This window comes from Pyricularia grisea, chromosome I (assembly GCF_004355905.1).
Source record: "Pyricularia grisea strain NI907 chromosome I, whole genome shotgun sequence".
NCBI lineage: Eukaryota > Fungi > Ascomycota > Sordariomycetes > Magnaporthales > Pyriculariaceae > Pyricularia > Pyricularia grisea.
In genome coordinates, this window is record NC_044973.1 from 1,628,414 (window position 1) to 1,642,677 (window position 14,264).

Here is a 14,264-nt window from a genome sequence, read left to right on the forward strand (position 1 = left end):
CCCCCCCCTCATACCCCGTCGTTTGTTTCTCTTCTTCCCCTTCCTCGATTTGTACAACATACAATGCACCCTCCACCATCGTGCAGTTCGTCAGCCGGTGGGATGGGATGGGATGTGTTGCGAAGCGGGAGTTTTGATACCAGCAATCAGGACCCGTCGGCAAATTAACGGGCGTGCAGGGCAAGACAAGAAAACAAAAAAGTAAAAGGAAAAGCAAGCGAAAAGAAGGTAAAGAGAGGGTGTGTGGGCGTGGGGAAAACCAGCGCAAGGGGGGCCAACAAGGGCAAGAGGGGGTAAGGGTATCAAAACCCCAAAATCGAATGCCACCATCCCAGTCCAGGCCACCCCGGAAGACGCCCCCAAATACCCCCGGTAGCCAATCATATAAAACATACTGAGACGAACAAAACATCATTTAGAAATATGTGATCATCAGTAGGTACAGTTAAACCCATCAACAAGAGGGGGGGAAATATGATTGAAAAGAAATGGAATACATGATAGAGTGCAACTAGCAAGGTCTACTACATGGGGAAATATGGGTAGAAGTCCGCGCCGTCTACGTTTTCCCGTGTTCCAGTTTCTTGCCTCGGCAGGAGTCGAGCAAGGAAGAGGAGATAGAGAAAAAAAATTAAAAAAGTAAATCTGTCTCGGACGCCTCAGAATCCCCCAAAAGATGCGCAGCCAAAAGGAGACAAAGATTGACGCCCCCAGCTCTGGATGGGAATGTTGGGTGACGACACGGGCTCTCGAAAGGGGGCCCGCCAGATAGAGAGACAAAAAAAAAACCAAGAACCTCGCCTCCACGGGAGGAACGGAGGGCTGGAACCTGGAACTTGACGACGATCATGGAGCAGGAATGTAGAGACCAGAGGCATCTGTCTGCGTCAGAGAGAACTTTTGCCGTGCCCAATTAGTTGCAGCTGGGTTTCCCGCTTAACAAACTTGGGTTGAATATGTGTGACAAACCAGAGATTTCATGTATAAGGCTAGAAATCAGATCTATGCAATATTTGATTTTCGAATTGCTCAGAACATACAAGTAGATTCGCACTAGCAAGCAAAAAGAAAACACCAAGACCAACTGAAAACAAAAACAAGTGCAAAAAGCCTCCGAATATTTAAGCTGGAGGTCATGACATACATAACAAGCAAAATTATCACCCATAGTGTAGAGTAACCCATGAAAAACTCCAGAATCAAACCCAAGCAATATCCCATCTTCTTTGCAGCCATCCCTCGTCCAAAATAAGTCTTTATGTGTGCTCACCCCAACCTTGTTTCAATGTATCACATATCTTCCAGTCCGCTGAGCCGCTGCTTACAACTTGCAGCAAAGGTCCGGTTTCCTGGTACCGCGGCCTTTGTTCTTCTGCCGAGCCTCAAGAGAACGCAAGTATGCAAGCGCGCCTGGATGATATTTTGTCCTCGAAGCCGACGTTTTGACCCCCTTGATATCAGTGTGGTTCTTGACATGCATGATGAAGTTGTCCAATCGGGCCTTGACCCTGTGGACCTTCTCTGGGGGCATGAGGTCAAGGCATATCTTGCAAGTGAAAACGGTAGCATCTTCATCGTGGGTTCTGTGGGTGGCAGATTGGGTCAGCGGTCTGTCTTTGTGCTTTATTCTTTTGTGTTTCAGGCGATTACTCACTTCTCGTGACGCTTCATATGCTCCGGCCTGGCATATGTGCGCCCACAACCAGGAAAACTGCAGGCATGTCTGTTTGGCGGAATTCTTGTGATTCCCTCGAGTGTGGTATGGGTATCCGCACGCCTTGAGCTCCTAGCCCGTGTGCCATTTGGCGTAGTTCTCCTCCTTTGTGGCCTGTGACAAAAGGCTCTGGGCGAAGGAGTGGGTGAAATGTGGGTGTGAGCAGCCACAGAGACGGGAGAAGAACAAGAGCTTTCAAAACACGGAGTAGCGCCGTCGTAAGACCATATGGACATGGCTGATGGTGACTCTGCGTCTCGAACGTTGTAACCGCGGTTTGCCGATATAAAAGGGGCGGAAGTCGAGAAATCCGGTAGGCTATGATGGAGAGGAAAATACCCCGGAGCTGGAGCATTGTTTCTGTAATGTTGATCGCTGGGGAATCCCCGGTTACTCTGTGAATGGACGTTAACGTAGTCCTGAGTGATGCCCGAAGGCACATGTACGTAGCCCTCAGTAATGGGTGAAGGCATATGGACATAGTCCTGAGTCATGAGTGCAGGCTGTGGCGACATATGCATAGGCATGCCGTGGATCCCATAGTGCATAGCGGATGTGGAACGTGATGGCGATGATAGGTAGACTTCAGTGGTGGCCGAAGTACGGGATGATGCTGGACTCGCTGACATGTCTGAAAACACGGCGACACTGGAGAAGCTGCTATCCATATCGCTTCCGTGCTCACTGGGGAGGTAATGATTCATGTTGGCGATGATGGTTACTGGCCTCCGTTGAAAGGAAGATGGTAGAAGAAAATTATTTATGTGGAAAGCCAGATAAGAGAACAATGCGCTTGTTCTCTGCAGGCAACGATGATGGTGATGGGGAGAATGAGGGAGTTGTCATCGGGAGGGAAGGCCTGAATAATTATACTCGAGATAGATGCCAGAGGTGACGGCGGGGTGAAAGACAGCAAAGTACATAGGAGAGACTGGAGTAGGGGTAGAGGGGTTTGCTTAATGAATGGAATACACCCTGCTCAACAAGTAAATGTAGATGAATATCGAAAAAGACATACCCCTGGTGTGTAATATGGACGAGGGGCTAGACGGGAAAAGCAGCAGAGCCTCGAGCTGGAATGCTAAGGCCCACGCGCAACGGACAGCAGCCACCTGCCACGGAGATAAGAAATAGTATCTTTTCGGGGCATGTTGGCCGATCTCCTTGACATTATCACCGCCATCAACCAGCACTGACCTGCCCTTAGCTGTGTCTAAAGCCCTTTGTATTGGTTGCATTGATATAATGATTAAGGATTTAGGCCTGGCTAGACTAGACGTTTTTTTTGCGTCAAGAGAGACTGGCAACGGGGGATCTGGTGGGGAGAGGTCTGGACAAGTGATAGAGTAGAAACAGACAGGAACAGGGAGAGCATAAAGCGGAGAGAAGGGCAGAGTAGACACAGCCGAGTGGGGGATAGCTTGTTTCTGGACTAAGCTATGATTTTGCAAGGGGGATTTCCAGGTACCTTATTGTAGATGGGAGCAAGATCTGTTTGTGGATGCAGCAGGTACCCTGTCAGTTCTGTATTGCCGTACCACTGGTACTCCATTACAGTACCTGTAGGTCTCAAGGCTGACTGAACCTTGGTCTGTGGGTCCAGATAACCAAGATCGAAATTTCTATTTTGTAGACACGTTGAGGAAGGGGTAAAATGCAGGGGTAAGGATGGGCTGTGAATGTACTGTATTGCTCGGCGTTGGCGGTGCACAGCCAACTACCGCATTTGTAAAATACTGCAGTGTAACTTTGTTGGCATTCGCAACACATACAAGAAAACAAATGATTACCATAGCAAATGTACACACCAAGATACCTAGACATCAAGACGTGTATGCCGTGTTAGCATATGTGGGCTCCTCTCCTCTGTCTGTATTTTGCTCACCTACGTCGGGTAGTTTCACTAGTTGATATACGGTTAAACTAGTCTGAATAAGACGCTAATATATAAGCGCGCCTTGATTGCCGATTCCCGTTAAGGTTAAAGGTATGATGGAGCTGCTTGACCTGATTAACACGCATAAATGAGGGATGTAACCAACCACGGGCCGAGTGCTCATCAGCAAGTATTTGTATGTAGATCAATCATTCGGTGACAGCGTCAGTGCGATTGTCGTCTATATCGCCATAAGTATCCCAAACTGACACTAATTGAAACCTGGAATGAACACCCAAGCATAGGTCTGGAATGGCAATGGGCGATGATTGCCACAGTTTTGGCACACAATTGAGCGCCCCCGGACTCTGGCGGACGGCTGGCAATGAGACATTGCCCCGAGAGCTCTGAATGCTGACATCAACTGAGTACGTAGCTGAAATCTCTTACAACTTGGAAGGCAAGAGGGAGCATCGTGCGCGTAGACTGGCGTCCGCCTTCTGTCCCTAGTCCGATGGCTTGCTCGCTATTTTATATCCGCCCTAGATGTCGCGGTGCTTTTTGCAAAGACGTAGCAGACTTGACGAGCACGGACAATTCTAACGGCAAGGTGACAGGCGCATGATGCAGGATTAGAAATACTGCCAACGTCCGTTGACGACAGAATCAAGGAAGGTACTAAGTAGTGAGGTGTGGGACAAGCTACGCTCTGGAGCGCAAGCGCGAATATGGTTTAGCTTAGGTAGGTAGGTAGGTAGTAAATTAGGTACCTACCTAGAGAAAAAGGTAAAAAGTAGTACAAATGAGGCTAGATTGGGGTTCGAAACAACGTTGTTCGGAAACGCCGCTCTTCGTAGTCGTCGGAGCGTTTATTCCTCTTCTGCCTTTGATCCGATGAACTAAACATAAGGTGAACTAAACACAAAGTAGTTGCGGGAACCAAAAGCGTAGCGTGGCCTGTCAACGGTTGCTTTCAGTCTTCTTTGACGGGCGCAGGTACTCGGTGTAGATGGTATAGATGTTGTTTTGACGCTTTTTCTCGCAGAATACCCCTAAAAGGGTATTAGCTTGGCCTGGTAGGGCATTTTGCCCCATCTAGCGTGGCTGGCTGCCAAGCTGAGCCGTCAGACCGGTGAAAAATATCAGAGAAGAAATGGCATGAGCCACCGAAGGTTAGTTGGTTTTGGCGCGCGACAAACAGCGAGCGCATAGCGACGCGGATATTTGGTGTTGGTTGCGGTCGGCCATTCACCACGAGGCCGCAGCTAGCCAAAGCAGGTCGGGGAGGGTAGTGGATGTACCGGTGAACTGATTTCCAGTCGATAATATTCAGCCTCAACGGCTGCTCGTGCTGGCCAAAGCAAGTCGGGTATTTGAATACCTACCTACTTTAGAAAGTACAGTAACCTACCTACCTAATTAGGATTGGATATTGGGTAGGTACCTTAGGCAGGTAGAAACTGAATGACGTGACGATATCCAGAGGTACTGCAAGTAAATCATCCCATTTCAGCCGCGCTGAAAGAAGGCAAAGCAATTTAATGACAGACAGGCCCCCAGCGCAAATTGGAACGGCAGGACCGACGCACCACAGTGCCGATCCTTCCATGGATATCAGCTGGAGATCAGATTTGATACTGGAGATGGATGATGACTTCCCTGCACACAGGGCGGGCGGTTTGGCGTTGGCCCCTTGGGCGCCCTGTGCACCTTGCAGTACTAGGTCTCTAGACATGGGTCCCTAGAATCAGGGCTTAGCGGGTTGGTTCAAGGCCGACCCGGGCTACAGTGGGGAGTAACCACACTGTTATTACCTTACTGTAGCAGTGCGAACAGTAAGGCAAAGGCAGTTGAGGCTCGGCTAAAATTCAAGCCCCGTGAGATCCTAACAAACTCCACCTTTCCCGGGCGCTTACACCTGGTCGTCTTGCTTTTCATCACCGCAAACTACGGTTGACATCAAGCATCTGGGCGTATATTGCGAGGCACTTTAGGCATTTACGATATTCGTTTGATGTCTTATGCCTTAACGGTTCTGTTTTCAAATATCACCTCGCCCTCTCGCGCTTATTCCAAACAGTCAAGCAATTAAATCGCCGCGGTTGGTTGGGTGCGCAGGAAAAAAGAAGTAGCCAGCACCAGGGACCTAGTTGGTCTTGATCAAGTGTCACGACTAAAACACACTTAAATTAGTTCCAACTTGGCATGAACTCCATCACACGTCCAATCCTATGCGGTGCGGGGAAGTAGTTCTCCTGCTATACAAAGAACTTGGGCAAACAAATTGGCAAGCGAATAGTGATACTGAGCAACTGATAACATTCTTCTTCGGTTTCTTTTCACCCCAAGGGAGAACAACGACAACCACTCTTCTTACTGCTTGCTGTCTTTATGTTCGATAGAATTATATCCTCAAATCTCTCACAGCTGCACAGAAAGTTCCTGACACCCAAATAAATGCGGCAATTGCGCCAAGTACTACTAGCAGAGTGCCACTTACAGGCAAACCCCAGCCCTCGGTATGTAACACCTCTTGGCATGCGATGTCTTCATTGCCAAGATGCTTACTTGCACTTATCCTACTTCGGCGAACTCCTAGGGTACGTCGGCGATCAAGGATCATCGTATGAGCTCACTCTCAATCCAATCACCTGCGGCGATAGAGATGGTGTTCGGCTCGAGTGGACCAGAGCTCCCGGATCCTCCATCGCGCGATATAGCTCCAGTTGCCTGCCTCTTCAGAGATGGAACTTGATAACAAGATCACTGACATACTTCTGCATATCATCAGGATGGCTGATGGATATTAGACTTTGGAATTCCAGAGCCCCTTTAGCCTGGCAGAAGTTGCAGGGTCAAATGAGCAGGGCAATTTTTCCCTGCTATCCATCTACACAAAGCACTCAGCATCCAACCAGGTAGTGACAAAATACAGATAGCTCACATAATTAGTGGACCCTGCTTTGCTCAACAGCGCGTACTATTCCAGACGAGGCATAGTAAAGGGTGAAAGGTGTCATCCCGGGACCGAAAATTTAGCAGCTGTGGTCACTAGCCTGAATATTTTTGTCTAAAGCTACAAATTCTTCCAAGGATCATGCCGTGGAATAAACCTATGATCCGTGCCCAGGACTAGCATACACCCAACATAGACAATCCAGATGTATATAGGAGGTGTGTGACATCAGTAGTATCACTAGTTGACCGCGGCACTCGTTACTCACTGTACCGCACATGTAATAAATATACTCTACCAAGCCCCAAAAAGCTATACCTTGGCTTTGGCAGAATGGCTCGCTTATTTTATTTAGCGTACGTCGTCGAAATAGTCCCTGAGCTCGACCAAAGTATATATCGTCAGACACCATTTCTACGTCCTCGTTCCTGGTGTGAGGGAGTCTTCAGGCCGCCGAAACCTTCCTGTTTTGGTAAGGACTGCAGCTAAAAGAAAAGAAACAAGCACTAGCAAAGTAAGAAATCGCACTTTAAATCCCACGCCTCCCTTGATCAACTATATCCAAATAGGTAGAGTTTCCTACCTCTAGTCTGCTTAGCCGGAGTTACCGACATGAAATCTTTGAGTCTAAATCATCGGTCCCGTCCTCGAGCTTGCGTATCGTGCCGTATTTCGTTTCCAGTCCGTTGCCCTATCGGACAGCTTTGTTGCAGTATCGAACATAATTCAGCCTCTCCATCTTATTTATCAACCCAGTCATTTGAACTTTTCTTTTACTCTTCCTCCTATTCTTGAACACCCAATTTTCTCTTTTTCTGCATGCACACTCCCCCATGGGCGGTATTTCTTGTAGCAGTGTCAATATTACCCATGGCTTTTTTTCCGGATTAACGTTGCATCGCAGGTCTACACCTCGTTTACACCTTGTTTCCATAACCCAGGTAAGCCTGGTCCCAAAAGAAGGTCATCAAGAAAAGGTCATTGTGCTGCCCACGCCAGCTACGTACTCCAATCAACAGGGGGAAGGGGGAGACCTTACTGCCCCCGACGGGGAGGATGTGCCTCATATCAGGACTTTCTCCAAAAAGGTACAGTATGTGGAACGTCAAGGATCGGACCAGACGGCTTTATACCCTGGTTCCCCATCAGGGTTTTTGGTTGTCCAATGTCCTCTTTGCGCACAACAGACCACTCCACTCCTCCTTGTTCGGTAGTGCATCGCCGCAAGAATTTCCTGAAGTAGTTCTCCATCACCCCAAAAAAAGGATGTTGGTCCTGGAAAACCAAGCAGTTAGAGACAGACGAGTGGATATGTACCTTACTGTCCCATTTTTCTTGACCATCAATCGCATGGGCACAATTCGTTGATCTTGTTGTTTATACCGCTTACTCCTGCCCAAAAGGGTAACAAACAGTTCTGGCTCTTTGCTCCTTTTTTTCTTTCTTTTTTTTTCTTGTTCTATTTTCTTTTCTCATTTCTACCGCAAGCAACTACCGGTTGACTCGGCAAGTACGCTGTCTAGAAAGCAATTGGGCCACACCTTTTTATTCCAACAACAGGTATCCGCATGCAGATAGGTATTTGTTGTCATGGAGCAAAACGTCCGCCCCTGCGACAGACAAAATATAAAGTAAAAAGAACAAAATAAATAAAAACACATTCGTCTGAATATAGTTATTTTCTTTGTATTTTGGTGTTCTTGACGTGTATTGCTCGACGCAGGTCTCAGTTTCACTTATAAAAGCCGTTACTACGGTACGGTACATAAAGTCGGGATTGTCTTGTGCTACCCAAATTTCGAATCTTTTTTTTTTTTTTTTCCTATACACCCTCTATTCCTTTTGCTTTTTCCTTTTCGGCAAAAGTACGCCTCAACTCGCTAAAAAGGGATTCATGTGATCGACGTTCTACGCGCCCATTAGGCGGGGCCACCGCCTCCCCATTCCACGGGGTATTTCTTTTCTTCTTTTAGGTCTTCTTCGTTCAGCCCCCACCACACCACCACCACCACTAACATCGTTTACCAAAGATTATGCAGGAAAACTTCATTCGTACTACCCACGTCACCAACCCCCCAAAGAGACACCAACCAAAGAACTCACACCCCACAGCCTCTATTTTTATTTTGCCCACTTCACACTGGAGCCATGCCTTACCGAAACCAAAAATTTAGGTGACCAAAAAAAGCAAATAAAATACACGTTGAAAGCGCCTCATTATAGCCCGACATTAGACGATCTCCTGCATTAACGACAAAAGTCCCTCATGTCCAACAATGTCATATTTCTGCCTACGTAGCACATAGTGGAGGAGAGAACGAAAAAAAAATTGTTGCAAACCTGCTTTGCTCCAACAATATCAACGGGAAAACTGACAAAGGGACGCCTTTGTTGGTCCCATGGGCAGGTTACAGTATTGCACATACCGGGAGGATGGTAAGTGTTATGATTGGTTGATGTCCCCAGCAAACATTTCCCCGCCCACCATAGCCACGGCCTATTGCCAGTTGCGGTTGTTGCGTCGTCAGTTGTTGTTGTTGGGACAGAAAGAGAGAGAAAATAAGCTTGGCTGCGGTGAGTGAAGTTGCGAGATGAAGACATCAGTTGACCTAATATTAGTGAAATCGGAGATAAGACCACGCGAGGGACGAACCTGCCTTTGCAGACTAGTATGGAGCTGACATTCCGTCATGGTCTAGTGTCGGGTAACAAAGGCAAAGCGACCTCAACCTACCTAAGGTACCTAGGTACCGATCCCTAGATACCTGGCCCTAAGACTTCAAAAGAACTCCCAAGACCACATCAATGCATTTCAGCAACATTATAACTTTGACAAGCTCAAGTTGCGCCAAACTTTGGATGGAGTGCTTGTCGCGTCAGAGCAAGTGCTACAGTGTTCCTCTACCTGCATAATCCATTAAAGCCCTGCGCTTCCTGGACTACCGTCCCACTCAACAGTGCCCAAGCCCAGGAGGTCGCGCGGTTGGCCGTGTAAAACAAACATCCACTCTAGTCCTAGGCTATCGGCGCTTTATTGTCTATATCATTGCTCTGTGCCCCGCCAAAAACAAGTCTACACAGTAAATTGGCTAGGCATTTTCAATGAAAATCGCGGGTAATCCTTGGCTCGGCTAGGCACTAATCCGACCCGCTGAGGTATATTGCTGCATGCTATTCGTCGCTGTTTGGTGACCCAACCGCAGACATCTGCGTAGCCTAAGCGCTCAAGGCCCACTCTAGCTGCGGCCCTATTGCGCCTCGTCGCCAATCTCGACGTCTGACATCGCCTCGAGGACCTCCTGCATCTCCTCCTCGGTAGCTTCGAGACCAGACGAACTCATGATCTTGGTGTTCTTTTCTTCGGCTATAGACAGGGGATACACTAATGTCAGCACAGCTTCGCATATCACCGCACACATGTATATGCGTACAGCGAAGAGGGAAAAAAAAGGGAGAGTAGGAATTCAGCTCACTCTTGGGTTCAACCAGTAGGTTCTCTTGTACTTCGCATTCCATCAATGTGGAGCCCTCTCCAATCTGGCTGCGCTTTCCAAGAATACACCTTACGAGCCTGCAGCCCTTGCCAACGACGACGCCGTCCATCAGCAGGCAGCCCTGCAATTTCGCACCCTCCTCGATCTTGCAGTTGGCACCGATGACAGACTCTTTGATGGACACCTTCTCCTCGACGATGACATTGTCAGCCACCAGGCTGTCGGGCCGCGTAATGGTCGTTCGGGGTCGTACGCCCTCCGGGTACGCGACCTTGCGAGAATGGGCAAAGGGGGATGTTGCTGCTGCGATGCCGGTCTCCTCCAGTGAAGGTAATTTGGCGAGCTGGAGCGAGACCGAAAGGAGTGCTTGGGCTGTGTCCACACGGCGGATCAACGGGTCTGTTGGGCCGGACGGGTGAATGTATGCCGTCATATGAGGAACTTGGAACTTGTCTGGGACAGAAGATAGCCTCTTCGGCAGTGTAGGTCTGTCAGCCTTGGTGGGCGTCGACGGGCTGCTAGTCTGGGATGTCTCGGATGATTGCTCGTCGCTGGACGTGCCCAAGATACGGTCCAAGCCCAGTTTGGTTCCGAGTCCACTCTGCCAGGTGGCTTTGGCCCACCAGCCAACGACGTCCTCGGCAATGCTCTCCATGTGAGGGTTCTCTTTGACAAGATCCATTACCCAACGTGGGAAAATGTAGATATGTGCATCCCGATGACTTGATACCATACGTATCCGGGAGTGGGCACGAAGCAAGCCATGGCGAATAGGGAAGCCTTCGTTGTCATCTGTTATGTCGTTGAGCGTGTCCTTGGGCATAGAATATACCACGTTCTGGAGTCGCGTCAACACAGAGTCTTTCGGTGGCGCAACCGGCAGCTTTGGGCTCGGAGTTGTGATAACAAAATCTGTCTCCTCGCCCTTGATAGGGCTTGCTTTGGTGTCGTACCACACGCCGAGACCGCCACTGCGCGGCTCGTGAGTAGATTGCTGCTCGGTGAACATGCCGTCCAGCTTGGCCGACTTGACCATCCATGCTTGGACCAGCTGATCGCCACCAAGCTCACATACTAGATCGCATGGAAGGACGAAGAAGTTCTGAGTCACAGCCTCGCGAACCTCGGGAAGACGAAGAATGTCTGCGGTTCCCGTGTTGTATGTAAGGTCCTTGGGGGCTAAGAGAGTGGGCGTTGGAAGAGGTAAGCTGGTAAGGAAGGGGTTAGTTTTAAGGGAGGCGTTGAGGGCCTCTTCTGCCGTTGGCGGGCAGATAAGGGTGATGTCTGTAATTCAGTATGAAAGTAATTTAGTTATCATTATCCCTTAGTCCAGGCTTGATAACAATCTCACCTGTGATTCCCACCCTATAGCAAAAGCTCAATGGATACCATACCATTGGTCTGTTTGCTATGGGCAGTAAAGCCTTTGGGTTCTCATCGGGATTCGTGGTGAATGTAGGAAAAGATGAGCCAGGGCCACAAAGAATCAAGGCCTGCAGCCCTGGGGCCACGGCCGTGACGGCGTGAGGCATGATAAAGTGGTTGACTGATAGTAATCGGGCTCAAAGGAACTTAAAGTGCGCCGTTTTTTTGGCTTGATATTTCTCTTTGATTTTGTTGATATTTCTTTTCCTTTTTTTTTCACCCTATGGTCAAAGTCACTCTCGTGATGCTATATCCAATGCTGACTCATTATTTTACTGACAATTTGCACCTCTTGGGTAGAAGCAAGCTTTCTCTCTGCCAAAAGCCAATCCCACCTTGAACTGCCCCGCGCATCACGTGCTTTGCTTAACATCTTTCAATCAACAAAAACCCCGCCCCACTCTCGCAATTGACCCTCGGCAGGCTGGGCAGGAAGGTGCGTCATCCCAAGCAATACGCATTACGAAGTGGAGACTTGAACACTGGCACCCGGCCAACCACCGAAAAATGGAGTAACGCAGCCCCTGCCTCAGCTCAGGCACGGTTGTCAACATTACCGTGTACCTTTAACCTACGGAAACTTGACCGACCTTGACCAGCCTCCCAGCCACTTTATATCATATCGATACTGGACAAACCGTACAGGACCAGCCTCAATTGAGCGGCACGTCCCTGCGCACGTCCATATTACGATAGTTAGGTCCCTGACCAAGGCAAATATTCGACGACAAATCGAATCTCAAATAAAAACAGCCACAATCCCAACGGTCAAGCCCGCGATTCGCGCATGTGCACGACTTGTCGTCCCATATTTTGACAAACCCTCCGCGACTGGAATGCAATGAACCTACGGCCACCCCGCCACCAGTAAATGTCGGATCAACGCGGTTCCTCGCGCCGCCACGGCGTCTGGACTCACTGGGTCCCGCTGGTGCTGACCGTCACCGTCGCCACCGTCGGCATAGCCGCCTGGGCATGGAGCCAGCGCAGCGACGACGACGAAGAGGTCCCCAATCGTCCCAACGGCGGTGGCGGCAACAACGCCGCATCATCATATCCTCAACATCAACAAGGTGACCAACACCTCGACTACGAGAACGCAGACTATGGTGACAACCCACCCTACGGCGCCGCGAACCGCAGCGTCGATGTTAAGACGGGCGCCGACGGCCACTCCGAGGGTGTAGGCGGTTGGGGCACCCGCATGTCGGGCGCATTGCGCCGTACCCCGAGCCCTCAGCAGTTCCTCGACAGCGCCGGCAAGACGGTCGCGGCTGGTGTCGCTGCCGCCGGTGCCGCCGTCGGAAGCGCTCTCGCGGCCATCCGCGAGGAGGATAAGAACGCTTATGCGGACCACGAGACGTGGTCAGAGGAGGCTGACGCCAAGAAGAAGGACAAGGGATCTTCGTCGAAGCACGGTAGCAAGAAGCGCAAGACTGTGGCCATAGTCGTGTCTGCTGATATGCATATGGATGAGATGGACGAGGATGGTTTCCATGAGCATGCCGTTAGTAGCCCGTCTGTTGACTGCATCTGGGTAGTTGCTAACCCTAGTTTTTTTTTCTTTTTTCTTTTTTTTAGTCTCTGCTATCACACATTCCCAAGACGGTCGACTTTTCCAAGATTAAGCTTTTTGTTCTGATCTACGCCCCAGGCCTTAAGGAAGCCGGAACAGACGCTTCAGGCAACCTACCCCCATCTCTGAGCTCGTCATTCTCCAACATAAGCCACAACCAGGCTCAATCACCAAAAGACGAGAAGACGCCCTTGTAAGCTATTATTATCTCCCCTGCTCGAACCCCACCGGCCATAACACCCCTCCCTTAAACACCTTGAAACCCAGCAAACACAACTGACAATCCCCCGTAAAGACAAGCAGCGACGGCGTCCAGCCCAGCTTTCAATGCAATCTACAGCCAAGCCCTCGCCCTCGTGGAGAAGGAGACCATGATCCTCCCCTTCACAAGCTCGACCGGCCACAGCCACATCCTGCGCCACCTCCAGCCCGACGTCGTGTACCTCCAAGAGTCCCTGTCGGGAGAGGAGGGCATCATCGTCTCGCAGATGCAGGCCTGGCTCAGCAAGGAGATCATCCTTGTCGTCGGCGCCGAGAGCGGCAGCGGCGGTCTAGCCGACAGCGAGTCCGAGGTGGAGCGTCCCAGCAAGGACGTCAAGAAGTGGTGGCAGCGTGAGGAGCGCGTCGGAAGGGGAAGGGGCGTCGTCGTCGTGGACGGTATGCGCGTCACGGACGACTGGACCAGGAGGGTCCAGGGTAGGGAGTAGAAATGGATGCAGGGAACTGGACGTCATATTGGGGGGAGGGAGGGGATTTTAAATCATGTGATGAAAGGGATTGGAACAAGGGGTAACGCAATTGGGTTTTCTTTTTTAGGAACTGTCTGCGAATTCGGGGGAACACACTTGTGCGCATCCCCCTTTCTGTAGTGTAATGTCTTTCGAAATCTAGGACCGTATATACCACGATTGATCTTTATTCAAACTTTAACAAAACAATTGGCATTTTTAACAGTGAGACCAATCGCAGACTTGATCAGATGGCTTGTTGCATAGAGCAACTCTGCACGGATGTGGCCGTGGGCATCAATCCTTTGGTAAGGGCGAACCATGTAGAAAACGGCCTCGAGAATCTCAAAAATAGACTTGTTACAGGTACTACACAGCCAGGCAAAGCATTTACATATGCATAAAATCAGGGAAACCGGTCCGAACTTCATCCGTATTACCTAAGTAGGTAGTGAACAACACCTCTCGGGCAATACAAGCATCCCCTAGCCTTCC

General features: G+C 49.7%; 3 protein-coding genes across 3 annotated transcripts; 1 reads left to right on the forward strand and 2 right to left on the reverse strand.

Moving 5' to 3' along the window:
- Positions 1–1,028: 1,028 nt before the first annotated feature.
- Positions 1,029–2,582, reverse strand: PgNI_05526 (uncharacterized protein). Its single transcript, XM_031125557.1, has 2 exons — positions 1,655–2,582; positions 1,029–1,583 (listed from the first exon to the last, which is right to left on the reverse strand). The coding sequence occupies exons 1-2, from the start codon at positions 2,416–2,418 to the stop codon at positions 1,322–1,324; spliced, it is 1,026 nt and encodes a 341-aa protein (XP_030982745.1). The 5' UTR covers positions 2,419–2,582; the 3' UTR covers positions 1,029–1,321.
- A 6,832-nt stretch (positions 2,583–9,414) lies between these two features.
- PgNI_05527 (uncharacterized protein) lies at positions 9,415–11,727 on the reverse strand. Its single transcript, XM_031125558.1, has 3 exons — positions 11,392–11,727; positions 10,020–11,324; positions 9,415–9,910 (listed from the first exon to the last, which is right to left on the reverse strand). The coding sequence occupies exons 1-3, from the start codon at positions 11,570–11,572 to the stop codon at positions 9,795–9,797; spliced, it is 1,602 nt and encodes a 533-aa protein (XP_030982744.1). The 5' UTR covers positions 11,573–11,727; the 3' UTR covers positions 9,415–9,794.
- Positions 11,728–12,029: 302 nt separating this feature from the next.
- On the forward strand, positions 12,030–13,949 carry PgNI_05528 (uncharacterized protein). The gene is made up of 3 exons (XM_031125559.1): positions 12,030–12,972; positions 13,047–13,234; positions 13,337–13,949. Exons 1-3 carry the CDS (start codon positions 12,337–12,339, stop codon positions 13,746–13,748), a joined length of 1,236 nt encoding a protein of 411 aa, XP_030982749.1. The 5' UTR covers positions 12,030–12,336; the 3' UTR covers positions 13,749–13,949.
- The last annotated feature ends 315 nt before the right edge of the window (positions 13,950–14,264 follow it).